Source organism: Harmonia axyridis, chromosome 3 (assembly GCF_914767665.1).
Source record: "Harmonia axyridis chromosome 3, icHarAxyr1.1, whole genome shotgun sequence".
NCBI classification, from domain to species: domain Eukaryota; kingdom Metazoa; phylum Arthropoda; class Insecta; order Coleoptera; family Coccinellidae; genus Harmonia; species Harmonia axyridis.
In genome coordinates this window covers 27,037,475-27,065,407 of record NC_059503.1, presented here as the reverse complement: position 1 = coordinate 27,065,407, position 27,933 = coordinate 27,037,475, and the positions used below count along the sequence as shown (strand labels likewise).

General features: G+C 33.6%; 4 protein-coding genes across 6 annotated transcripts in view; 2 read left to right on the top strand and 2 right to left on the bottom strand.

The window, feature by feature from the left end:
• LOC123675754 (myelin regulatory factor-like protein) overlaps nt 1-10,991 on the top strand; it is a 45,083-nt gene extending 34,092 nt beyond the window's left edge. Inside the window, exons 2-18 of the mRNA XM_045611248.1 lie at nt 2,638-2,821; nt 4,103-4,340; nt 6,140-6,530; nt 6,619-6,799; nt 6,918-7,011; nt 7,070-7,248; nt 7,312-7,432; nt 7,482-7,625; nt 7,680-7,867; nt 7,934-8,105; nt 8,217-8,364; nt 8,422-8,560; nt 8,615-8,900; nt 9,377-9,575; nt 9,631-9,781; nt 9,833-10,058; nt 10,119-10,991. Of these exons, the coding sequence (XP_045467204.1) occupies nt 2,638-2,821; nt 4,103-4,340; nt 6,140-6,530; nt 6,619-6,799; nt 6,918-7,011; nt 7,070-7,248; nt 7,312-7,432; nt 7,482-7,625; nt 7,680-7,867; nt 7,934-8,105; nt 8,217-8,364; nt 8,422-8,560; nt 8,615-8,900; nt 9,377-9,575; nt 9,631-9,781; nt 9,833-10,058; nt 10,119-10,196 (3,119 nt within the window). The 3' untranslated portion in view covers nt 10,197-10,991. The remainder of the gene's footprint in view (nt 1-2,637; nt 2,822-4,102; nt 4,341-6,139; nt 6,531-6,618; nt 6,800-6,917; nt 7,012-7,069; nt 7,249-7,311; nt 7,433-7,481; nt 7,626-7,679; nt 7,868-7,933; nt 8,106-8,216; nt 8,365-8,421; nt 8,561-8,614; nt 8,901-9,376; nt 9,576-9,630; nt 9,782-9,832; nt 10,059-10,118) is intronic.
• An 82-nt stretch (nt 10,992-11,073) lies between these two features.
• LOC123675751 (transmembrane protein 53-like) lies at nt 11,074-25,299 on the bottom strand. 3 transcript variants are annotated; one of them, XM_045611242.1, is made up of 6 exons: nt 25,160-25,299; nt 21,239-21,399; nt 16,269-16,571; nt 12,102-12,309; nt 11,767-12,048; nt 11,074-11,649 (listed from the first exon to the last, which is right to left on the bottom strand). In XM_045611242.1, the coding sequence occupies exons 3-6, from the start codon at nt 16,532-16,534 to the stop codon at nt 11,488-11,490; spliced, it is 918 nt and encodes a 305-aa protein (XP_045467198.1). In that variant the 5' UTR covers nt 16,535-16,571; nt 21,239-21,399; nt 25,160-25,299; the 3' UTR covers nt 11,074-11,487. The 3 variants fall into 3 exon arrangements, with proteins under 3 accessions (XP_045467198.1, XP_045467200.1, XP_045467199.1); XM_045611244.1 differs by lacking the exon at nt 21,239-21,399 and having other exon boundaries at nt 25,160-25,298; XM_045611243.1 differs by lacking the exons at nt 21,239-21,399; nt 25,160-25,299 and adding an exon at nt 17,455-17,627.
• LOC123675749 (transmembrane protein 53-like) lies at nt 21,596-23,384 on the bottom strand. Its single transcript, XM_045611241.1, has 5 exons — nt 23,056-23,384; nt 22,711-22,921; nt 22,500-22,661; nt 21,908-22,036; nt 21,596-21,848 (listed from the first exon to the last, which is right to left on the bottom strand). Exons 1-5 carry the CDS (start codon nt 23,358-23,360, stop codon nt 21,693-21,695), a joined length of 963 nt encoding a protein of 320 aa, XP_045467197.1. The 5' UTR covers nt 23,361-23,384; the 3' UTR covers nt 21,596-21,692.
• On the top strand, nt 24,823-27,824 carry LOC123675753 (thioredoxin-2-like). The gene is made up of 3 exons (XM_045611247.1): nt 24,823-25,901; nt 27,030-27,173; nt 27,462-27,824. Exons 1-3 carry the CDS (start codon nt 25,878-25,880, stop codon nt 27,609-27,611), a joined length of 318 nt encoding a protein of 105 aa, XP_045467203.1. The 5' UTR covers nt 24,823-25,877; the 3' UTR covers nt 27,612-27,824.
• The last annotated feature ends 109 nt before the right edge of the window (nt 27,825-27,933 follow it).

Here is a 27,933-nt window from a genome sequence, read left to right as displayed (position 1 = left end):
TATTCTCACCACCTTTACACCCCCTCGACGAGGGAGGGCAGGTGCTGTAAGCGATCGCGGGTTTAATCGACCGTTTAATGTAACTAATTTCTCGTTGTTTGTATTGAATGCTGCTGACGGACATTAAGCCAGGAGGGTGGACGTTTTGTTTATGGAGGAAATTGGGAAACCGCATGGGGATCAAAACGGTATATGTACAGGTAATTTTCATGATCGTTATGGGAAGGTATTCAAGGGTAAGATTGGGGGTTGGTTGGTTAGATTTCAGCCTTTCGGAATTGAGATCATTTTTGAGCGCTCGTCTCCGAACAGATAATGATTATTACAATAAGGTCAATTATTCAATTAAGGAGCCCACAGACTGTGTGTACGAAACGTACAGAATATCCTTAAATGGCCATCATATCATGCCATAAATTTTCAATATTATTCACATAAAATCATTTCAAAAGGTATTTCATATTTCCCAATCAAATGTAAGTTCAAGGAATGATGTATCTTTGAATTGTTTGTAAAATCAGCATTTCCATATCCGGCTCGAAGGACCAATGTTGGGTTTGGGTCTCAACATTACCACTTTGGCTTCTAAGAATATGGATTCTTGAAGACTCAAGGGTTGTTCTTAAATGCAGTACACTGTGTATTAATGAAAATCAGAGTTCTTCAAAAACAGTTACCTACGGCGTTCCTCAAGGAACAGAGATTGGTCCACTACTATTTTTAGAATACATGAATAGTTTACTCGAGTGTAAGAAGAGTAAGAGCAGTTTCGCTTATGACACTGCCATTCACATTGAGATAATTAAATGCCAGCCTTTTCTTCCTATGTTATTATTATTATTAAATCGAGATCGATACGGCTCTGTTAGCCTTCCGGGAACTGCGACCAAATTGATGTTTTGTTATTAACCCTACCTATTTATACAAACCCAAGGAGGACGTCGATACTGTTAACAAAGCGGACGACATCCTTAGGAGCCTTGGCTTTTGAGTATCCAGGACTGACTTTCCCATATGTGTGGTTCTTAGGCCAGTCAACCCTGGATATTTGCACACTAGGTGCTGTTTCCTTCCACAGATCCTGCGAATCTCATCTACTGACTTATTACACTTTCGGTACAAAAGATATTTGCACCGACAGTGTCCTGTGAGCAGTCTCACCATTACCCGAAGCTGAGCTCGTGGTATACTTCGGGGGAAACACCACAAATTTCTTAGCCTGGCCAAGAAAAGAACTCAGGAGTGTTCCTCCAGAGGGTTATTCGTTGTATGTTACTGGGAAATCTTGAAATGAGCCCAGAAATGAAGATTCCAAAGACAAAAATCATCAAGAATCTTGGGATAATGATTGATGCAAACTTGAAATGGGACCAGCATATTAATCATCTAGTAAAAAAACTTAGGGGTTTTGAATAATGAAGAAATATTTTAATAGCTCTAAACACTTAATAAATTTTGTTCAATGCGCTGGTTCAGCCTCAAATTAACTATGGCTTTTAAGGATGATGTGGAATATACGACAGACATCTGAAAAATTTGTATGTTGTCCAGAAATGGATGTTGTGACGTTGGTAGTTGCCCTGTAACCAAATGAGCGGCTAGCTTCTGTTGTTGACTCCGTTTGTTTCTTGTTTCCCACCAAGTGTTGTCTATTCCAACACTTTTTCGCCCTACTGATGAGGGCCGAAAGCCCGAAACACGTATCTACGGTTAGCGCTTCTCCTTGAGGGATGTGAACTTATACTTTTCCTTTGCCTTTAAACAATTCCCCTCATTATTTCTTTTACCTTAATATTAGCATTAATTTTCTCTTATCTTCAAAAACTCAAAATTAACATCAAAACACGAAAAACGTTTCCAAATTGAATGAATGCAAATTAAATGTTTTAAACATTTAAAAATTGCTAGCCGTTTGAGAAAGAATGCGTTCAAGTAAACGACCTGCCAAAACTAAAACAAAATTAAGTGTTCGAAGACGTTGAAGAACTAACCTACTACACTACTACTATAGTTCGAAAGTTGGCTATGGGATGGTCTGAAAAAACGATGCTAAAAAAACCTAATAAATACAGAAATAAATATAAATATAAAAAACTGACAACTTTGTGTCTATTCCTTCACAATAATATATCTTTATGGCATATTTCGTTTATTGTTGTCTTGGATTATAATTCCAATTCTAAAAATGACAAAATTAATAAACAACCAAAAGAAAATTCAAAATAACTAAAACTGTACAGGTTGAATAAACCATTAACAAATTGAATAACTAGATTAACATAAAGACAGACGTACGTTTCGGAATGTTTGTATTTAATAATTCAATTTTTTCCTTATATTGGATATCCTCCATCAAGTAGACTTATTAAACCTTCATAACAGAAATAAATGAAGCAAAATACATGCAGGGGTTTCTTGATACTATGATTACTAAGTGAGTCTTTAGTGAATGGTGAATTAAAGGTTGAATTTTTTTTTCATCTCATCTGGGATCGAGGAAGCTTCGCTGTAATCTACCATTGCCGCTATATATGAAGTGATTTTGAGCACACGACATATTAAAAAAATATTTCCTTCTGTTTCTTACGTTTCTAATTTTACTGATTATAGAACTTATTTATTGCTTTGACTTTGCAGGTAGAGGCACCGACTTCGTGGGTGGCATCGACAATGAAGCCTTGGACTTCTCTCAGTTGGCGGACTTCATCAATAACGATGGCGCATCCACCAATTCGCCATACTTCGGCGATACGCTCAACGGAGCCTCTTCCACCGAGAAGCTCCTCAACGTCATCGTGGAGAACAAGAGGAACGCCTCAGGGTATGGTTCTCCCCATCTTACTTGTACGATTCTATAAAAACGCTTGTTCAGATTTTTATTCGATGTCATGCCGCAAGCATGAGCGCTTTTTGAACCCTAGAGTTGAAAATAATATTTATTCCATTTTATTTAATTCTCATGTCGATTCTATCAGATAATTCGCGACGTGAATAGCTTTTGTTTTCACATCAATAATGTTACTATGTTATTCTATTGTGAGATATTGTTTAAGATCGTTGCATAAAATTATAAGAGCACAAAAGTGCTTTAGATTAACTTGGAAATGTTCTGTTGAAGTTGAGGCTCACTGGTAATAACATTGACAAAATTGATTAGAAAATATAGTGGAAATTTCATTGGTGCTTTCCGCATTCCACCTAAAATCTTCTTCTGAGGTATGACGGTCCTTAGGATGCGAGATCATTTTGTTTAGAACTTAATGTATCAATACCGACTTTGAAAGTAACTGGAGGAATATATTCGATCGCAAAATATTCATCTTCAGTTTTTGATATGTCTCACAGAATGTTATCAATCATTAAAAATCTCTCTCATTTTCTCGATGACTGTATAATCCTTTGTCGGTGTTTGATTAAATTTTCTTTAACGCTCTTAATAACACCCCAAACCTCCCCATTGATGAGATTAGCGCAACTTCCCCCAATAAGGGCGTTCAAATTGCCACGCGGCATGTGTACTAACTATTTCGGACAATGAAAGTGACCAAATCGACGCATAGTATTTCATAAGATAATAAACTAGCATACTGGGATTTATTCGAAAGTATTGGTAAGGCAATAAATTCCCTGCTGACCCTACTCCATAATTAATTTTTTGGAACTTGAAAACTCTTGAATATTAGTAATATTCTAGCCTATTCAAGTGAGTTTGAATGTACTTTATCCAAATAAAAAGAGAAAATCAGTTACACAACTAACCGAGCAAAAAATGCTCATTTTATTAATCCATTTGGTCTATGAGAATCATAAGAAAGATAATACAGAATTAATAACCAATAAAAGTAACCAAATGCGGTGGAAAGTGGACTATATTAGCCAATAGAAACAACCAAATCTACACATCCTGGTTCCAGAGACGATACGATATAATAACAGGGTTTATTTCAAAGTACTATTACACAATAAATATCCTGGGTTCTAATGAATTGCTGGAAACTTAAACAATCGTTGTATAATCAAAACATTCTGGCTTCCCCCAAGTGACTCTATACGATATTTTATCATCAAAAAGAACCTTTTCTGATCCGTATTTATTTTCCAGGCATTCCCTACCAGAGAGTCCGCCTGACAGTAGTTCGGAGCATCCTTACAGTCCCCAGGACGGGAACGAGCCCAACTTGAGCTCTGCTGATAACATTTACACTACTATCGGACAGAACATGTACAAACCGGCTATTCTGAATCCTATAATGGCCGAGAATCTCATCCTGGGGTCGCACATTGTGGTCACCGAACAGAATGGAGATCAGCAGATCATCGAAAATGGAAATTTGTTGCAGGTAAAGATCACATTGAATTTACAAAGTTGTTCATTTTATTCTGGAAGAAAGTGTTCATTTTATTATATTATATTTAATGAAACAATTAATATCCTCTGCTTCCAATATTAATTTGTATCAGGCATTCCTAAATTTCATTTTAAATAAAATTTATTGTATCGTTTTCAATAATATACAATATTATTACTTTTAACAGTATGAAATAGAATACAGAGGTATTATCGTCGCCCCACTGGTCCCCATCCTCATCATCGTAGTCCCATTTCCTGCAAACATTTAACATTTGGATTTGGTTTCTTTGATGGGACACTTATATCGCATCGATCGTCAATGACCGTTTTATTCTTTGTGATATGTTTGGAGTAGTTTCTTGTTGAAATCACTTGATCTCGAATGGCCAGAAAAAACCCTTCCGTTTCTGGGTAAATTCCAACTGATGTGAGCTAATATAATTTGAGGCTGCAATGTCAACACGATCCTGGTTGACCTCCTTGAAATTTCTTCCATGCAGGGGTTTCTCCCTCCATCTTTGCAGGTTTTCTGAGATTCTCTGGTGTTGGTTTGAACCATACTCTTTATGCAGTTTTAAAAGTGTTGATTCAACTGCTTCTCACAGTGTTTGATATCCTTCAAAGTACTTGGTTGGCCTCTGAAGTATTTTCGTTGGTTTTCTATTTGAAAATGAGCAAGTTCAATAATGGCAAGCACACCATCTTTGTTCCTTGGTAGATTTGTCCTATTAATGCTGCTTTTCAGATGGTGCTTGTTTGCTTTTGTCATCGAAAGTTCTCATTCTGTGTTGCAGACTTACGATATCTGTGTTGCTCTATGGTAAAAATCTGGACTTTAACTTATTAGTGAAAGAGAGAAAACTCCCCTCGCAGTAGGTTTTTTCACTCCCCGCTGAAGGTAACTATTCACTGAATCGCAGAAATTTAAAATATCGGAAGGATAGAACTAAAAATTATTATGTATTATTATTATTCACAAGCTGGATGGTACATAACATAACATAACATAACAATAATCTTTATTTTGAGGAATAACCTGAGTACATAAATAAGCAAATTATTAAACAAAATTGATGTCATAAATCAAGAATCGGTGAGCGCTATGCCAGTCTCCCCAACAAATACTCTTCCACTGTATACGGTTCAAGGTCCATCAGCAACGTATGGACCTCTTTTTTAAACTTATTAATAGGACCAGCTATTTTTATTTTATTTGGCAATCTGTTGAACAACCTTAAACAGCTATACAGGGCAGTCTTTTTCGTCATCGTTAGGTGATGGATTGGGTATGAATAATTATTTGTTCTTGTTTCATAAACATTTTGGGGTTCATACTCCTTAAAAAGTTCTCTATTTTTATAGAAGAACAGCAGGCATTCCTGGATGTACACACCACTCAGGGTCAGGATTTTTGCTCTTCTAAAATGCCCTCTGCATGACTCTCTGTATCCTATTCCTGCCATGGTTCTGATGACTCGTTTTTGCACGACAAAGATTTGTTTGATGTCTCTGCTATTTCCATAAAAAACTATCCCATATCGGAAGACTGACTCGAAGTTAGCATGGTATACCATTTTAATCGTAATGTCATCTACATATCTCCTCAGGATACGTATGGAGTAGCTCACCCTATTCAATTTATCAATAGTTTCCTCGACGTGGCAGTTCCAGCTCAGACAGCAATCAAGAGTCATACCCAAGAATTTGGTGCTGTTTGTCAACTTCATTTTTTCCTTGTTCCTGTACCATTTGCAAATTATATTCAATTCATTATTGTCCTATTCCTAGGACACAACTATGCTGGTCAACAACGACATGAGGTCTGGTGATCTCCTTTCCAATCGGTTGATGCCAGAAAATATGGCTAACGAGCAAAACATTATGGAGAACCGCCTCATAATACCCTCGGACGGAAATTTGGGCGACAACAGGAGCATTATTTTGACTGGAGAGCAGCAGAACGCACAGCATTTCGAAGAGAGGATCTACAATAAGGTGCAACAGGATTTCGATAAGAACTATGTGATCTGCGAGTGCAACACGTTAGACCTGAACCTTCCCAGGAACGGGATGTGTGAGCAGAATGTTGAAGGGATGAAGACGGTTTACACGAATCTGCAAAATGCGCCAAAAAAGAGGAAGTTGAGCCAAGATGTTGTGTCTCCCAAGGTTGAACCTGGTGAGAAGATTTGGATGTTTACATTTTTGAATTGCATAACATGTATTATTTAGATTATTGGAAGACATATTATCATTCGATTTTACAGGTATTGGAGCTGAACAACCTTCTCAGATGAGTCCCAGTGAAAATATGTCTTCGTCAATAGGAGACGATGACTACCAATCTTCTGAAGCCTGTCTTTCAGAATCCGGTTACCAGTGCATTAGGTTCAATTCGTTTTTACAGAACAACTGGCATACGCTGTGTGATCAGAATTTAACAGAACTGTGAGCTTTTTTATAGTTTTTTGTTTTTTCTAATATTTAATATGCTTATTAAATTCTCTAAAAGATAATGCTTTAACAAATTGTTTCTATTTTGGTTAATTCTTTCATTCCGTTTCAGACCTGTTCCTCATTATCGTGTTGATGCAGATAAAGGATTTAATTTTTCTACTGCGGACGATGCTTTTGTATGCCAGAAAAAGAACCACTTTCAGGTTAGTTTCCTATGTTCCTATGTTTCAATGTTGTCAAATAATTTATTGTTTTTTATAGATCACATGTCATGTGCAAGTTATAGGGGATGCGCAGTTTGTTAAAACTTCTGAAGGTTTTCAGAAAATTTCAAGTTTTCATTTACATTTTTATGGTGTAAAACACGATTGCCCCACACAAACTATTAGGGTGGAGCAAAGTCAAAGTGATCGGAGTAAAAAACCATTTCACCCAGTACTGTAAGTTTTCTATGTGAAAAAAGGATCAGAAACAAAATTAGTTGATATTTCTTGTCATTTCAGGATCGAGCTGCTAGGTTCTCAGGTCACAAAAGTTACTGTAGGAAGACTTCATTTCAGTGAGACAACCTCGAACAATATGAGAAAAAAGGGAAAACCAAACCCAGAACAAAGATATTTTCAGGTATGTATTAAAATAGTGACTTAAAAAAAATCATAATGATCATTTGCAGTTGGTGGTTGGTCTTCATGCCCATACTGCAAGTGGAAACTATCCTATAGTTTCACATGCAAGTCAAAAAATCATTGTTCGAGCTTCTAATCCTGGTCAGTTCGAGAATGACGTTGAATTATGTTGGCAGAAGGGACAGACACAAGTAAATTTGTCTCATTATTTTCATAACAATGAAATTAATGAAAATTGTTTATAGGACTCAATATGTCATAATGGGAAAGTTGGAATTGGGACTGACCGTCCTGACGAATCTCTGGTGGTACACGGTAATATCAAAGTTACCGGTCATATCATTCAACCCAGTGATATAAGAGCAAAGAAAAATATCGTTGAATGTGATACAGCTACCCAGCTGAAGAATGTACAAAAGATAAGGGTGGTTAGGTTAGTTTGTGTTCATTAAATGTAAGCTAAACTCGAATTGAATCGTTCATTTTTTATCTCAATTAGGTATGAGTATGATCCAAACTTCGCTGCTCAACTGAATAAAGAAATTGATTGTTTCGATACCGGTGTTATTGCACAGGAAGTTGCAGAAATAATACCAGAAGCAGTGAGTCCTGCAGGTAACCTCATCTTGAAGAATGGAAATTCTATAGATAATTTTTTGGTGGTTAATAAGGTGAGTTCAATGAATTGATATATTTACACAAAAAAAAAAATGTCTTGGAATTTGATGTGTAAAATACTGTATAGAAAATCCTGATGATGAGGAAGATATGTGAATTTTCAGGAAAGAATATTTATGGAAAATATTGGTGCTGTCAAAGAGCTCTGCAAGGTGACAGACAATCTGGGCAATAGAATAGATCAATTAGAGAGAATAAACAAACGATTGAATAAGATTAAAAGAGGAGATAGTTTAAAATCTACTTCTACCAGTAAGGAACAAATTGAATGTAGTTATTTTGATAAATAATCATTATTTTAAATTTTAGTATCTAGTGGTAAAGCTTCAATTATGAAGAAGTGCCCAAAGCACCATCAAAAGTGTCCACATGATGACAGCGATGAACTATGTTCGAATAAATTTATACAAATTGTTATAGTTATATTAGTCTTAATTATGGCCTTTTGGTGAGTTTCATCCAATTTAAATATTTCAGCTTCTTTATGTTTACCATTTTACAGTTTAGCAGCTATCACAACCTTGTATTTAATGGAAACATCCAGGTATCAACACTTTGCCCAAAGCTTAGAAAATTCCCATAGAACACATTCGATGAAAAGACCTACTAAATCGACTAAATCTCATACATGGCTTTCTTTCACACCCTACATAATGACAACAGATAGAAATTCAGCTGTCAATAGGCTAATAATAGATAAGAATTTGCTCAAGAAGCCGTACACTATCGGTAAACCTTCAGATTGTTTGAATGTGGACCAAGATCTGGAAAACTCGAATTTATGCCAGGTGCGTAATGTAAGGGATCAAACTATACCTCATAGTATTCCATCAAAAAGGTACCGCTTTTTGTGCTTCACATAAATTCTAGCGGCTATCTTCCTAAGATTTTAACGATAAATTTTAGTTTAGTTGTCGCTTCCTTTAGTACCGTTAAATTCAGTTGAAGGCATTGATGCAAAAAACATTTCAAATCAGTTTACCACCGCTCATATGCACTGTTTTGGATGAAGTTTGAAATTTACAAAATTTAAGCCATAATCTTGGTTCAATACTTTTATGCATTATAATAAAAATTATAAAACATACTTTGGACGAACTGACAAAATGGAGCACGGAAACCAACTAAATAATGGATAACATTATATTAGGAATGAATTGTTCCAAATCTTGCATTTTATATTAATTTCAAGTGATCTATTGACAGAAAGTATACTATAAGTGTATGCAAGATATTCCTCTTTTGTAACCTATTTCATTTGTAGATTTATTGTTGTGCTGATATAAAAAGCTCAATTTTTGACAAAACGCCACTACAGAGGAATAGGACTGACCTCCTTCTCAACCTGGAAAAAAATGGTGTCAACAAGCCCTTGCACTCTAACGATATAGAAAAGCAGATCACGAGACACAAGAGAAATTCGTTAGACCTTTCAGATGAGTCCAATGTTTTTGACACAACTGGTAAATAATTATTTTCATATTTTTTAAGCTTTCCTGCTTCATACCCTTCTTTCAGATGATCAATTATTTGTCATAACAGTTCAAGGAAGAAATTTCAACACAACTTTGACAGATCGATATTTTGACTCTGTGGGCAACTACAACTATACTTACGTAATTCCATTGTCGAAATATATGCCTGATGAATACTTAAATCTCATCTTTAGGTGAGTGATCACTCTCTATTGTTACTTTTACTACCATATCTTCATTCATAGATTCAATCAACCTAATGTGAAAGAGATAGAACACTGCTTTAACGATTTTAAAAGGAATGAGTGTCCATACTCAGGATTCTTCGATGATAAAACAGAGACAAAGCATCGAATCAACGAAAACAATTCAGAACATCATATCAACTCCCATAGTATTGTTTTTGAGGTGGCTGTGATGGATTTTCAATCTAAAATGATGACCTATAGAGCACCTTTACAACAAAGTCAGGTAATATATATAACGAGACAAGTCTAGATATAGTATAATTGAAAAAAATTTTTGTTGCAGAATATTTGCAGAGCAACAAAGTTAGGATTTGAATTTGTAGAGTATAATTTTCTATTTCACAGACAGTGTGACGAATGAAAAGTCACATTGTTTCTTCCCTTCTGTAAGTATTAGAAAATAGTATTATATATAGACTGTAAATTGAATGATTCATTATCATGACAAAATTATGATGATACAGATTTTAGTCCATTCTTTAGAATACTCAAGTAATGATCAATAACAATAATCTGTAACTATCTATGATCTCTTTTACTAATGTTTCTGTATATAGGTACTGTTGAAAAGTGATTATTTTAAAGGATGCAAATGAAGATAACTAAAATTGAATATTTTCATTTTGGGTTTAGAGGTAGAATAAAAAACAAAATACTTGCACCTAAATTAGATTGTAAGTTTTAAAGGCAATGAGAGTGTTCAAGTTTTTTCACTTCAGAGATCATAAAAAATTCGACTCTTTTGTATGGCACTCTGTATTGTAGTATATGTACTTAATATTCCGTCCAAAATGCCTAAGTTTTTACTGGGGACAGGAGGGTCTCCTATTGATTCTTCCTGTATATTTCAAGCAATTTTTTGTTTTTCTCAAGGATAGACATAGTCGATGTTTCTGTTATATACGTACCTTAAAGACAAATTTTTATAATTGTAAATATTCCATAAGGTCTTTAATTTCCATTTTGAATTTTATATAAGTATAATTCATCGCTACAACTCTTATTTTAACATATTTTAATCACTGTTTTGTTTGGTTTCTGAGATATTTGAATAATTATAAATAGAAGAGTAAATAACTTTTGTGATTTATGTCGAGAATAAATTAATATATATATTGTTTTTTGAATGAATATAGTATCTTGTTTTCTTGTTCCATTTTTTAGTTTTCTTTTGAGCTTTTCTTTATACTTCCCCTCTTATGACAAATTTCATGTTTTCAAGAATGAAAATAAGAAAATAAACAGTGATAAAATTTATTAAAGAAAGAAATTAACATACAAAATATCACAAGTTGAAATGCACATATTTGTGTGTAATACAAGATCCAGACCAGCTAGACAACACTAAATTCAGTTTTAAAAACTGAAGGTTTCTTAGACCAAACCTTTCCTAATAATTTTAACCCTAAAATGTTTCCTCAGTCCGACCATATAAGCAAGAAGAAATTAGATGCAAAAGCTACTTCTAATTTATGACAATATCTTTTCAGTCATTCTCAGAGCGAAAAATAGTAGAACAGATCTTCAAGATCAGCATTGTAGATTTTCTGGTTCGCCTATCTATTAATTCATAAGTAGAAGGCATAATATACATTTTTCTAGATGAACAGGTTATATCATGAACCTTCCTCTTTATCAAGATCTCTCCAATCCTAAGAATACATATTTAAGCACTTGTTCATAAAGTTACAAACACTGTGAGTGTAACTTGCTCTATTGTAGGGATAATGTCTAACATGAGGAGTATCATCGTAACATTTCAGGGTAACATCGACTCCCATAGACTTTCTGTAACTTGCAAAGTATTCCACATCCTGAAAAAGACTATTATTGAAATAACTGAGAATGATGAGATTTTTTATAAATTGTGTTCACCAAAATCATCAATTCAAGTCATGTGATATTTCAATATTAAGATTTAAAGGTCTTACTTGATAAGGAATGAGTATGTCACCCTTTGAGTATATAAAATGTTGTGGCCACTTATTCTCTTCGTTTTTCAAATTTTCTAAAGGGTTCATTTGAAATATTCTCTTCTTGGTAAAGTAATTTTGGATGATCTCTAGTAACCACATTGTGGTGAAAAACATGGTCATCAGAAAACATAATGGAATATCCAACAGCTTATTCCCTCCTCTAATAGCCCTGATAGCTCTGAAGAGACTCAGGACCCTCCGTTTACCAGGTGCAGAATCAAATATAACTCCTTTTATCTGAAGAAACAATGTTATGATCGATGAAGAATTTAATGAAGTACATTCATTACCTGCATTGGTTTCGAACTTAGTTTAAGGGCTTGCGAGAAAAATTGATATTGGAAGGCCCCTCCATTGGAGAAACAATGTATGATAATAGGATGGTTTCCAAAATTGAGATCGTTGAGGAGTTTGACTAGTTTCTCTCCGATTTTGGCCATTCGGTTTTGCTTCCAAAATAGATATTTGACTGGAGAGATGTACCTGAGAGTAATCAATCTAGAAATAGATAAAATCGAATTAAAAATTAAGAGAAAAGCGATTACTTGAAGTCAGGAGCGTTTGAGCGCTCGCATACATGCGCAAATTGCTGATTTGGAGACCATAACTGTTTATAGGAACAATAATTTTTTTGAATTATCTAAAGTTCTGACTACAAGGTCTAGACATTCTTGTTAGTTCTGGTTAGTCGATCAACTTGAAATTTTGCACAATGCTTCAAATTATCAATACCCAAAATCTGTTGTTTTGTATTAAAAGAGATATGTGGTAATTTTCTTTCGAAATTCTTCTTGAGTTTTCTTCGGATCTGATTAGTTGAACCACATGAAATTAGGAACAATACTTTAATTTATCATCTTCATTCAAGTGCAGATTTTCATTTTGATCGAAGCAGCAGTTTTATAATGATAGATCACAAGATTTCGAAGGGCCATTTTACAGTCGGATTCTGACTTTTAACCTAAACTAAAAATTGCGAGTTTTCAAGTCCTTCTGTTCGGAAGATCGTGTGGATGCGGACGAACAGACATAATCGAATTTGGGACGAATTCGAAAATCATATTTTTACGGCTTACGCGTTTTAGGTAGAATCCTATCTGAATAAAAAACTGCGAATTTTGCACAATGGTCCATGTCGGAAATAATTCTAAATCCAAAGATTATTCATTGCCCAGTCATATTAGGTAAAAAAAGGGGTCAACCTCTGAATGAAAGATAATGATCTGGAAATTGGTTTTGTCGTTCTGAATGTTGTTTCAAAAGACACAAGAGCTATCGTGTCAGCGTCTTGAGATATTGAAGGTCAAAGGTCATAAAATCTGTTTTTCAAGAATATCTGGCTTTCTATTGCTTAAATGAGATTTGCACTTATCATGAAAGTTGTAGAGTATAAAATTCTCTACAACTTTTGCTTGAACTTTTTTTTCATACGATCAATCGTTTTTGCGGTAGACCACGAAGAGTGCTCGTACAGTCATATATGGCCTAATGCAAGGTCAAGCGTGAGTTACGGTTATCAGTACGTTGTATAAAGTTAATTATCAACTAAAAAAGCCAAGAAAATTTCTTATCAAATATGTCTAATAAAAAAGAAATTATCGACATACTTGTTGAAAAATTAAAAACTGTCAATATCACAACAAAACAAGCCAGAGATGATGCTGAGATGTTCTCATCATGGAGACAGCTATTGCAATATCAGAACATCAAAAGACTGCCGTCATCATAGGAGAAGATAATGATTTTAATTGGACTTACTCAATCACATCATCAGGAAATTTTCTTTGAAAAAGTTGGCAAAGGCAATGTTCAGACACAAATATATTCCTCTAAAAGTTTTGACCAATATCCTCATACTAAAAAATACATTCTATTTTAACACGCATTTAGTGGCTGTGACATGACTTCTGCGCTATCTAAAAAACGAAAAAAAACTGTAACTAGAAAATTGGAGAAAATTCCCAATTTGGATAAACTGGTAGAAGTATTCCAAGAAGACAACTCCCCCATACAAACATTATTTGAAAATGGAATGCGTATCCTTGTTGGACAACATTGATCACTTCCGCTACACGCAATTCATCAAATTAACGAAATTAAATAAGCCTGTAAAATTGTCAACACTTCCACCAACAAGTATAGCAGCTCATCGTGTCTACTACCAGATTCAAACGTGGTTAGGGAAGGACTCAGAACTTCGAGAATGGGGCTGGATGCTTGAAAATGAAATCGTGGAGCCCATAAGGACGTTATTGACTCCAGCACCAGCCAAACTATTAAATATAATATTTTGCAATTCCAAAAACGGTTGTGGTCCCCGCTGTGGATGCAGAAAATCAGGGCTACTATGTTACTACTATGGCTTATAGCCATTGGACAAGCTTGCCTCAACGCTTCACTATATCCAAGTAATCGCGATGAAGACAGCACATATGATCCTGAAATTCTGGAAGGTTTGGATAACCGATAATGAGGATGATGACAATGAATAGAAAAATTCCGAGCGACAACAAGAAGAAGACGACGAAGAAGAAGAAGATAACTAGCTTCCATTTACAATTGTAATATAATTAAAATCAACAAAAATTCTTTTAACATTTGAACTAACATTTCAATAAATGTATAATCTGCTACATTCAATGATACATAAATATATCTTTTTAACTTAAAATATAAGCAAAATCTATACTCCAAAATTAATAATATACTACACTCAAATAGTTAAATATAAATAATTAAGTCACTTATTTTAATTAAATATAAATAATTTATAATATTAGTACATAAATTATGGGCATTTTTTATTGATTATGAATTTTTAGTTAATAATTAACTTTATACAACGTTTAATAACCGTGACTCACGTTTGACCTTGTATTAGGCTCATATATGACTGTACGCGGCGCATTCTTCGCGGTCTACCGCAAAAACGGTTGATCGTATGAAAAAAAGTTCAAACAAAAGTTGTAGAGAATTTCAAACTCTACAACTTTTATCGATAAGTGCAAATCTCATTTAAGCAATAGAAAGCGAGATATTCGTGAAAATCCGATTTTTATGACCTTTTGATCTTCAATATCTTCTCAAGACGCGGACACGATAGCACTTGTGACTTTTGAGACAACATTTAGAACGACAAAACAAAGGTTCATACCAATTTCCAGATTATGATCTTTCATTCCGATGTGAAACTCTAATATGACTGGGCTATCAATAAAAAGCGAATTGTGAAATGAAAAAAGCGTTTAACCTCTTCGGGATCGAACTTGTGGCCGAACTTAGGTCAAGTTAAAAATATGTAATTTATTTACATAAGGATATTGTGATATTATTTGCGGTTCGTTTTTGCACGAATGTGAAATTTTTTTTTTTATATAATAGCTCCTATATCTACGTATGCACTATAATTTTATTACATATTGATGAACTTGATTCTATCGACAAATGATTTTGTGCTTTTTTTATAGTTTCATATAATTTAGTTATTTGCAGTAAAACAAAAACCTGCCCGAAATAATTCTACGATTACTATAGGTTGGTATGTAACGTTTTAGGTCAAGTTTAGATTATGGGAAACATTTAAACATTCATAATTCCGAAATTGATTGAGCTTGTCATAAAAAATATATTCAGTACAACGATAACATTTCGCGTTTCAAATTGCATAATGCTTACTCAATTTCTGTGAAAAAAAAATTAAGACAAAAAATTCAAATTTAAAAAAAAAAAAGGTTGGACGATCCACAACTGATTTATTCTAAATTTCTTGCCAATATTGCTCTTATTGCAGATTCCGAGAAAGCTCTAGACGGCAAACGAACAAATTTTTTATTCGATTTTTGGATTCTATACATTCCATTCGAAGGGGATTTTTAAGGAAAAAAAAAACTTTCACCAAATGCTAAAAAATTGAATACTTGCTCATTTCTCAATAACATCGATATTAACATGGAAAATAATACACTCTATATTCAACTGTTCGCAATTTTCAATATAAAATGAAATATCTAGTTTACATGCACGTTTCAGGGTTCAACTCCTAGATATTTTATTTAATATATATTTTTCAAGAGTTCACAGATGGCATAATATTATGATGAGTACTTTCGGTTTCTAACCATGAGAACATCGTTGTCGAAACGATCATTAAACGTTAATAAAGATTCCTTGAATTAGACGTGATCACTACAACTTCGCTAGATTTTTCATTTTATATTGAAAATTGTGAACACAGTCAAGTATACCTTATATTATTTTCCATTCTAAATATTTGAAGTCGGCAGAACACGAGAGAGAGCTAAAACAACCTGATTGAATATTTTTACAGGAAAATCCAAATTTTTAATTAAAGAGCAATGAACTTTGGATTATTTATTAGTTAGATTGATATGGAAAGCATAAAACCTTTGTACAAAACTTGCAGTGCCTTCTTCGATTCAAAGCAAGGGTTGACTTACCCCTTTTCCTCATATATTTTGGAGTAGACGCTCAGGTATTTGTCTTCAGCACCGGCCCAACCAAACAGAATGACCACCGGTACTTTTTCCTCGTCGATAAGGAACACGAAGTCGTCACCATTTTGGTTTTTGTAGTCGAAATTGGGGTTTGGAAAGGTGATGTAGTATTCCAGATTGTCTTCTTCGGCCATTTTCCCTGCGTGCGTTCGCCAATGTGGCATATCGATTTGGTTCCGCTGTCCGTCCGGTACCTTGGAGACCGTCATCGGAGAGGTCGATAATTTTAATTATTTGAAGTTCAATCTGAAGGAAAATACAGTTTAGTTCAAAATGGTAACTTTGGGTTGGGTTCAAAATTTCCTCCGCCAATATCACTACTAAAAGACCATCACATACGATTTGCGTTCGTATTAATCTTGAGGTGATTCAGAATCAATCATATTTTTCGACTTTACCCGTCTTAATTTCAAATATCAGTCAATAATGAATTGTTAGAGGACGAATCAATTATTTCCCGATGTTCTATTGTTCGTATTTGAATGGGTCAAAAGGCTTTTATAACCGTTCAAATCATTAATCACTTATGTGGAGCAATCTAGTGGATGTAAACTGAGAGTGTTGTGCTATAATAAAGTTCTCTCAGTTACAGGAATCTACTGGCGGTGGAAGTAATTCACATTTTATGAATTTCTAAACGTTCAAAAATCCTGATTAGAAGTTGAAAGTTGAAACAAATTACTGTTCAGGAAATACAACGATTATGGCTTCCTCTTTCTATTGTTAATTCCATACAACATATTGTATTCTTAATATTTTTTCCCATTGTTAGAAATCCAGACAATGTCTTTGCTTAACCTAACAAAACAAAAATGGTCGTTGGTCAGCAAGGAAAAACCTGGATAATTTTTCCTCGACCCTCTATAACTTCGCTTCTCCCTCTAACCACGTGAAAAATGGTAAGGAATATTATATAGTTCAACTCCATCAGAATGCCTCAGTTATATTAGATGATGTTGCACCTTATAGGAATAAATGCTTTTATTTGGCACCAGAGCTACTATATTCCAAGATGTTATATGATAGTAGCATAGCTTCCCTAAGAAATTCCATAAAAACAAAATATTTATAACGAACGTAAATGATAATCAGAAAAATCTCGATATTCACTTGTTCTTCTGTGCCTTACCTCGTACGCTGTATTTCGTTTCGATAAATGAGTGTGTGATGTGATATCCTTATCTTAGATTATAGAAAGTGCGATAATATAGATCAATACAATATGTATTTTCTTATACGAGAGCGATAAGGTCTTAACCTTGCAAACACAGATTATGTCTACATTTAAGTCTAGCGCTAGCAAATGTCTTGCGCGGATTAATCTATCGAGGATTAAAATAATATGATTATGAAGGAAAAGGGGAGGTTATATCAACAGGTCCATAAAAAAAATTAGTTGCTGTAGCAAACCCAGTAGCAATTATTATTTGTTGTATTTTATTATTCAGTGACAGGATGAGGTAAGAATGGATCTGAAAATCTGAATAAAATGATTAAAAAAGATGGTAGTAGCAATTAATCCTAATATAAATAGACCTGTTGTACTCAATAATAGTGCCCATAGCCTCCTATATCTAGATATATTTAGAAGGCTATGGACTGCGCTATTATACTGCTGTTCTTAATAAAAAATATGAGAGATGCGCAGCCGTCTATTACAGTAATAAAATGACCCGAAGACGCCCAAAATTATATAGGGTTAGCCTTTTGTGAAATAGTTTTGTGCTATCGTGAAAAATAGTACGCGGTATTATCGATATTGCAATAGTAGAAGAACACGAACCAAATAACTAACCATTTTGCTACTACAAGTAGAATCGCTGATCAACAGTTTAGAGAGAAGTTGCAAAATAATGTCCCTCCCACCACGGGGTCACCTTATGGAATCAAGAAAGAATGAACAGTAGAAAAATCGAGTTTTTTGTACGGTGTTCTAGAAATGACATTTGGCCGAAACACAAAACCATTATTATTACTGAATCGGGGTCGTTACGGCTCTGTTAGCCTTCCGGGAATTGCGACCAAATTGATTTTTTTGTTCTTCAGCCTAGCTATTCATAGGCCAAGAAGGCCGTCGATACTGTTAACGAAGCCGATGACATCCTTAGGAACCTCGGCTATTACTTCGTGAGTATACAGGACTGACTTTCACATATGAGTGGTTTTTAGGACAGTCAACTCCGGACATGTTCGGCTGTTTCTACCTCCGCTCCATAGAACCTGCCAATCTCATCTGTGGTAGAAAAGGAATTTGCACCGACAGTGTCCTGTCAGCAGTCCCACCATTACCCGAAGCTCAGATCGTTGTAGCTTCAAAAGCTTCCTGTTATAGGTCTTGCCTGAGCCATACCAGAAGTGTTCCTTCAGAGGGTAATTATACTGATCTATGCCCATTGTTAGGCCGCTGCCTTATATTGGTGCTTTACAAGCCCACAAAAAAGCTCGGGACCAACAGGTGTTAACCTTGATGCTCTTTTCACAAGTTCATCGGTTTTTTAGTTTGCTTCAATAACACAATATTCCTGTACTCATAGTAGAGTTACTTTATTGCGTCTGGTCAGTTGCTTTATTGGATTACAGCACTCCAATGTCAGCAGAGCCCCTGACTACATAATTCTAAGGACCACAGCGTGGCCATAGTGATGCGCCCCATTAAGATTTCTTTTGTGCGATCGTATGGACAGCTAGTGTCTCAGGGATCCAGGATCCTCATTTTAGGTGCATATACCCCAATACCTGTTCCTCTCTATGATTTTGATCCATCGGTTACCTGATGGAGGACTTTTGTCCAAGCAATTTAAGGAGTTCATTGCACTGAGACGGTTACCAATGATCGTTTCAAAGGGTACATCGAAATCGAAGATACTGTATCACATTCGAGGGTTTTTCAAAGATTCAATTTATTCAATATCTCCATATGTCCAATCCAATTTCCCAGACGAAACTTCCCATTGCGTTATACCATTGTGATAGCCGAAGTTGAAGCTTGAAACCCTCCAAAGAAAAGAGAAACTCATCAAAGAGGGCCATCTATAACCAATTCGAATGCTTGGGGGCGATAGATAACTTGCACCCCAGCAAGTGCAAAGTGGACTTTGCACTATTTTTCATTGACTATGACACACTGAATCCAAGAGGTTCTGGACCAATTATTTGTTCATGCATTTAATTCCTAAACGTAAAAGTCAGTAGTAAATTAATATTATATTATGGTGTATTCCATTTTTTTCCTTAAAATTCCTATCACAGCTAAAATATAATGATTATTACTACTAGGTCTAACACTCCCTTAATGTCTTTGAGTAAGCACTTGGGATAAACCCCACCTTTCTATGGAAAAGTCACCAAATAAGAAGGTGTAAATGGCAGAGAACACTCAGGATGAAACACCGCAATCCTCTTAGAGAGGGCACACCCTCAAAATTGGCTGAGAACGCCTCGCAAAAAAATATTATGGATATCTTGGAGACCATTTCATTAAATAAATAAATTTATTAATTTATTTGAAACCCATAATTTATGTATTTAGTCATATTTAATGAACTTGAAACATCTAATAATGGCGTAATATTTCTTAAATTAATATAGGCAATATACAAATTCTTCAAAATTATTTAATTAATGGCATATGGTGTTAATGAGATGATAAAAAGAATGTGAAACAATTAAGAATTTTAATGTATTTCTTTTGGTTGGACAGGAATCAATTATTTCGTACCCTTCATCCGAATGTTCAAAATAAAAAAACAAATAAGTGATTTAAAAAAATATTCCACAGTGGGTGTATCTAGTTCTTATGAGGCATATTTTTCAAAGCTCACATAAACACCTACTGAAAAGTACCGTCTTTAGACAAGATATGGAACTTTTTGTTTCACAAAAATCTCATCTAGTTCTGTTTCTATTCTGATCAAATTATTAAACTTGAAAATCAAGAATTGGGGAGGCACGATATACCTGATGCGCGCAAATTGAAACATAATGTCCTGTCCACTGGGAATACCCAATGTACTTGTTTTCATTTTTTGTTAAGGATTAATTCTAAAAATTTAAGTAAAATCAAACAAAAATGTGGAAGAATCATTGATATATCTTTAGAAATGAAAAAGTTATGTGACTTTGAAGTTGCGCTTGGAAGAATAATTTCATAGTCTAGTGTGTGACGTCACGCCACTCACACGAGGCGACTGGTATTCGCAGAGTGCTTACGAATTCATTGGTGTACAATCACTTGTGCCGTTCGTGTCGTGTTTTGTTCATTACACGATGGCTGAAATGAAAAAAATCCTACAAATATTGTATTGTGCCTATGTGTGCAAGCACGACAATTAAAAACCCCAATAAATTGTTTTTTCATGTACCAAATGATATGAATCAAAGGAAGAAGTGGTGCAAATTAATGAGGCGTGACTTAATTGGACCTAAAACTACTTCATATGTGTGTGAAGATCATTTTGATGTAAGTACCTATCAGTACTAGCTGTCTATTTCTGATAATAAAAATACTAAGGTGTAAGTTGGTTTGAAATGAGTTATTGAGTAAAAATAACTTTGTTCTTTCACGAAGCCTTCTTCCATTATGGTGACATAAAAACAAAACTCGAGTTAAAACTACACTGTACAACTACAAACGGCGCGAGAGCCTTGGCGCGGCTAAGTATTTAAACGTAATTTATGGTGTAGCGATCACAGGCAAGTGGCGTGACGTCACAGACGAGTCGGAGACCAAAGACGTTTCGCGCTAAAATACGTAAATTTAAATAATCTATTTCTCAGTCATTTATTGATGGATTTTCAAAAATTTTTCACTGATTTATCAGTTTTGCTCTATATTTTAATTCTATCGTGTCAAATATAGTATTATCAACATCACTAAACTAGTCCATTGTCGTTTTAACCCTATAGTTTCTCACCCCCTTTCTTCGTATAGAGTTTCGAGCAGGACCTCATCCAAACATTATAATCGTTGAACTTCCTTTGTTTTTCTTCAGGTTTAAACTTGAGATTCATAAAATCGGAACTTTCATTAACGTCTGTTGTATTGTCTTCCCAAGATTTTTTATCCATCATTCTCCTGAAGAAGAAAACTTTTTTCAGAATTAGGTCGAATAAATATGACGAATTATGTGTTGATAAAATAACAATACAAAAAGCACATAAACCATTTCAAAAAAGAGAGGCCAACAAACGGTTAATATCCTTATTATTGAATGAACCTACCTGAATGGACAAATTATTATGATGTAAAAAAATATCAATGATACACTAAGTGAATACTATTATTTTTACTTTATTTAATCACTTATACCTTACATTAATATTAATATTGTGTTGGGAAACCTTTGAGGTCAATAAGAAACACTTGTATCATTTTTTCACAACTCTATTCAAAAATTTGAAAACTGTTTTGCAATAACCCATCTTATCAAAAGGGTAATGCTTGACATGTGGAGTTTTCTCATACATTTTGCATGTAACGTCTACTCCTTTCTTTTTTCTTGCCTCTATAAAATCTTCCAACTCCTGAAAGAAGATATTTAATTATTTATCCTTGAAATACTCACACAAAAAAATTGATTTACCCTATAAGGAACCAATGAGTCGGCTTTGGAATAGAAAAACAGTTGCGGACATAAATTCTCTTGATTTTTCAGATTATTGTAGGTATCCATTACATGTACTGGTTTTTTGAAGACGTCCCTTTGAATTTTCTGAAAAGCGTTGTTTGTGATTTACTCAAAATAGGTATCTAGGTACCTAATACATATTGATATAGAGGGTGATTCCGAAGGAGACCGTCAGATTTTAGGAGAAGTTTACACTAGTCAAGGCAGTTTCGAATCAATGTTTGGTTCATGGTTGGGGGCAAATTCAATGCACTTTCGGAATATATGATCAAATTCGATGAGGACGCAGAAATGAATAAGATATAATTGGTTTTATGGAAAAAAGTGATAAATTCCGTGAAATCAAAAAATGGTAAATTGAAGAATAACCAACAACATTTCGACCATGTGTTATATTACATTTTTTGCTGCAAATCATTTGTATAATCTCCCCTTGAAGTTAGGCCGTTTTAAAAGTGTACACCCTGTATTCCTATATTTTTTGATACTGGCGGAAACATACATTTCAGATTAAAATACAACTATAATCTAAGGTATACCTACTTACCCTCATACCAGTGATTGAAGCAGTACAAACCACGCATGCCACTGTCAAGGGGTAAAGTAACAACCTGCTGCTCACAATGGAACTGAGTATCATGCTACATACAGAGAAACTGTTGTAGATTGTCGTCTTTGTAGGAGCAGAATCAAATATCACTCCTTTCACCTGAAATCGAAATACAATACAAAGATCTATGGGATTTGCAGCTTTTTACCTTTGTCTTTTTTGCCTCATCCCCTTGTAGGGCTTTATACAGGATATCGTATTGAAAACCACCACCATTCGAAAACAGGTGGATTATAACTGGCCTATCTTTGAAATCAGGCTCGTCCAATAGCTTCAACAGTTTATCCGAAAATTTCAACATCTCATTGTTCTTGAATAGAACTATCAGTGGGGAAACTGTGAGCCTCACTGTAGGATAACTGAAAGAAAACTCAGCTAGAAATCTAAATCTAATTACATATATAAAATTATTTCATTATACATGGAGTATAGAATTTATAGTAATATAGATTATTTCTATTGAGATTGTTTGTATGAAATATATTTTATTTACCCTTTCTCTTCATAAATCTGAGAATAAACTTTCAAGTACTGGTCTTTGGCTCCCATCCAACCAAACAACATCACAATTGGCTCTTCCTCTCTGTTTTCTTTTGAATCTTTCGTAGTTTCATTTTTGAATTTGGGATGTGTGATGTAGAAATGTGATTTATTCAAATTTTCCATCTTGTCGTCTTCAACGTATGTTCTCAAAAAATTGCTGTAAATTTCATAATAAAAGTAGGTAGGTACATAACTAGTAGTACTTGTTAAATATTTTAAAACTTCAATGGATATCAATATAAAGAAGTTCCGCATGAAACTTGAAGAAATTTAAAAAAATTTTGATTTTATTTGTAGTGAACTTCGATTACAAAATTGCTTAATTATCACTTAGTTGCAATTCCGTGATAAATGAAAGTAAACAGAAACCACTATTTATCAACATTTCAATTAAATGGCACTATAGGACATGTGATACATCATTTTAAAGATATTTCGATACTGATCTGGAATCCGAAAAAAAAATTACATTTATAAGTATAATATTTTCGAATATAATATAATATTTCGTTACAAAGTTCGTAATTTTCGAATTCTGACCCGAAAAAGTCTCAAACGATAAGGTTCGTCGAATAGCCGATGATGAATCTGTGGTAGGCGTGGTCAGAGTCAAATACAATAATATAATATATCCGACCGGTCGTAAACACGATAACTCCCCAACAAAAGTACCTAGAAATTTTGAATTTTCAAGGTATGTTCGGATCTCGAATGCGGTAGTTGAGTTTGTTAATGGGCATAATCCTGATAGGGGTTCCGTAAATATTTATATTTAGCGGTTCAAAATATTGTTTTCTTGTTACTTCCAAAACTGCATATTCGAAAGAGATGAAAATTTGCATTTGGTTGTAAAATAATAATTTCAACCTCCGTGCAAAATTTCATGTGGATCGCATCGCATAACCAGAACCATAGAAAATTCAAGTTGAATATAAAAAAATTACCCAATATTTTCCTGATCACAGAACCTACGGAATTGAGATTTAACGTGTATATTTAGAATAACAATTTAAGCTTCTTCCAAAATTTGGTGTTGATAGCATCATTAGAACCATTGAAAATTTGAGCAGAATAAACAAAAAAACTTATATTTCAGTAGCAACCTATTAGAATCTTCCCAGTGCTTATAAAATACAATAAATTGACAATTAAACAATAAAAAAATGAAGAATTAATTCCATAGGTACTGAAAACGAATAACGATTTTTAACGAAGTCAGAATCAAAAGAGCTTTCAAACTATATATCACACGTCTTATGTATCACGTCCGGACTATATCGAATTTTAAAGTTCAATCAGCGAAAGGCTATCAACAACAAAATAATAATGATGTGTAATCAATGTTCTCCTCAAATAAAAAAAACTTCGAAGTTGTCATGTCAAATAGAAAATGTATTATGTGTTGCCTATGTAAGTTTCAGAGTGCCATCTAACGACCGAACTAACCTATTAGATTTTTTAAATATACTCTGTGAAAATAGAAATAAAATAACTTCTTTCTACAAACATCTTCTGAAGAATTGAAATCATGACTATGGTCTTGTAGAATAATGAACATGTTAAGCTATACAAATGCAACGATACAAATAATTTTCCTCATATGAGTTGCTAACCATAAAAATTAGAAGATTTCTTCATATTTAGTGCTCAGTGTTTCCTTTGTTCTGCTTAATTTTTTTTTCACTGCACAGAATTTTTTTATTTATGTATTTAATTCACAGGTCTGAATAGAACTTACCTTCTCTTAATATTTTTGAAACCCAACACTTTTAATATTTTTCAACTATAAAATAGAGAATTAATTACATGATCAACGTATTTCTGATGGAATTTATCACTCTATTTTTAGGAAGGTATTTTATCACTTTGCATACATCATTCACATTCACATTTTGAGCACAATTTTCATTCACTATTCTACGACTGAAAACTTTTTTTCTACAATTTATAAGCGTCAACGATATTCATTAACATATCGATTCATTTGGGGTCATGAGAATAACAATAATTTTCCTTCTATTTCTAACTGAATATTAATAAATCAACACACCTACCTTATAAAATAAGGAAATCCTGATAAAACAATAATTTCTTCCTAGTATAAAAACCACATCTTACAGAAAAAAAAAAATTCGAGGCACCATTTATTATATGATTTTTCACTTTAGGAAATTATTAGTTGAAAAAATCAAGGTCACCTCAAATCTTTAAAGTCGACTTTGGACTTCTAAAGGATTATTGATCACGATAATCGATTTATTGAGGCATTATTTCATTGAATAAATAATATTCCATCTCATTTTTCTATCGTTAATGTAGAATTTTATCTATTTACATCGTGAAACCAAAATCACAGAAATTATGGGGGTCAATGTTCTGTAGAGCCTTGCGCGTGACAAGACCGATTAGACTATATTTTCATCAATTAATTTTACATTTTTCAATTAGAAGATTGGAAGTAGATATCGGTCGATACAATATTTTATGCGATAGCTCAATTCTACAATATACATCAGCAGTTGACTTCTGGTTCTGGGAAAGTTATTTAATATTTTCTCTGGATCAATCAATTTTCCCCACTATTCCGGTTTGAGGTTTTCTCGGGTAGTGTCGTTGGATTGACGCATGTAAGGAGGAGAGGAGGTGTTCCTTGTTCTTGTATTGCTGGCTGCAGAAGTAGTAGTTTGCCATAGTCGTCAACGTCATAGAAGACCTCAATTTTCCAAGGTTTCACACGGCTTTTTTATTAAAAAGTGTTAATTATTTCTCAAAATGGTCACACACATCAAAGACAAGGTGAGTTTACTTAATTTCAAATAAGGATTTTTAAGAACTTCATGACTGAAGATAGACTCGTAGGTGTGGTTTGAATCCAGCATTTTTGGAATTAGATACATGAGTGTATAATGATACATACCATTATGTTAGGATTAATTCAGTCGCTGAAGTCATTTTCAAGAGAATTTTAATTGGGTATTTTCGGATACAATTCTATTGAATCATTCATTGTAATGATCGTGCGTGCAAGGTCACATATTTTAATTACTTCATTTATTATATGAGATAATTTTACATTGGTGGGCTTCAATGTGAAAATTGATATATTTTATGTTTGAATTGGCTGATGTTATTTAATTTTGGATATTCGAATCTTACTTAACCATTTCATGCATACTTCTCATTTAAGTTGTGCCCTTTATAGGCGTTTCAATAATTTTGAATTTTCATTCTTCACAAAAATTGGAATAATTTTATACTTAGAATAGGTAAATAAATCAGAAGTTAGATTTGATGATGCTATTGGTTTTTCTTATCAGACCACCAAGTACTTGATAAATGTGGTAGGAAATGTTGCAAGTCACTTTTTGAAATCTATGAAAAATGATGAATCATTTTTCTAATATCCAATAATGTATTCTTTACTTAGTCACTATATGGCGTTCTCAGATAAATTTATCATTATTGAAACCATGAGTTTTCTATCATTTGCTTTTAGTATTTACTTTGTCTTTTGTAAGTTAACCTTGAAATTAGGTTTTCATTAATAATGATAATAATAATAATGTAGTTTATTGTAGCTAAACATTAAAGGTAGAGGCTTTAGAGCCTCTACTCGATATACAATTAATATATACACTATTACAATAGCCAATACAAATATCTAGAGAAAATAAATATAATCCAATAAATTCAAAAGAGAATTAAATAAATTACTTGGAATCTAATAATCTTGCCTTAGGGTGTGTAGAACTCAATAATGATCTTATCTTTAAATTGACAACTTAGGAACCAGAACATATATTTTAATTCCATATTAAAATGTTTCAAATTTGATATTCCTATAGGTGTAAACTCAAAATTGACATAAACCAGATCAATTCAAGATTAAGGAAATTCAATATTGGCATTATATCAATTTTTCAGAATGATTTGGATAGCAAGCTGGCAGATGCTGGGGACCAACTTGTGGTCATTGATTTCTTTGCCACCTGGTGTGGTCCTTGTAAAGCCATTTCTCCAAAATTAGAGGAATTGGCTAAGGAACATGCCAATGTTCTCATCCTGAAAGTGAGTATAGATCAATACTATATGCTATCTTGTAATTATAGGGCATCCATGTCGTGAGACATTCATTATCTGATTGGCTTTTTTCTAATCACTCTCTTCTTTCTTTGAAGTCAATATTTGATGACACCTTATTGAATGAATGTGATGTATTAGATTCACTTATGTAATCAAGAGTCCAATATATTATTAGTATGTTGTAATATGAATTAGTTTCTTATCATTGATTAAATTCCAAGTAAAATTAGATGATGAAATCAATTTTTTTATTTTGATTGTATTTGTTTTCAGGTTGATGTAGATGAATGTGAAGATATTGCCATGGAATACAATATCTCTTCCATGCCAACATTCATCTTCATCAAACTTAAAGAGACCATCACTTCCTTCAGTGGGGCAAACTACGACAAATTGAAGGCCCTGGTCTTGGAGCACAAGTAAAACCTCATCTATACTCACATTGAAATTATAAAATTTTTGATTAGTTTTCTTATATTTTTGCAAATCGAGTTACAGAAAAATACTATAATCACAAATTCACATTTTAGAACAGTGCCTAATATTACGCAAGTGTTCTTAAGATGATTTATGTCCACAACTCCATGTGTATTATTGTTAAACCTAGGAATTGAATAAAATGTTTTGAAAGCCTAAGTTGTTCCTTTATTTGTAATACTTTATTTTCCTCTAAAGACTAAAGATGTCAATTCAATTATTTTATATTGAATACAGATAAAAATGCTCTTATATGAAAATCTAAAAA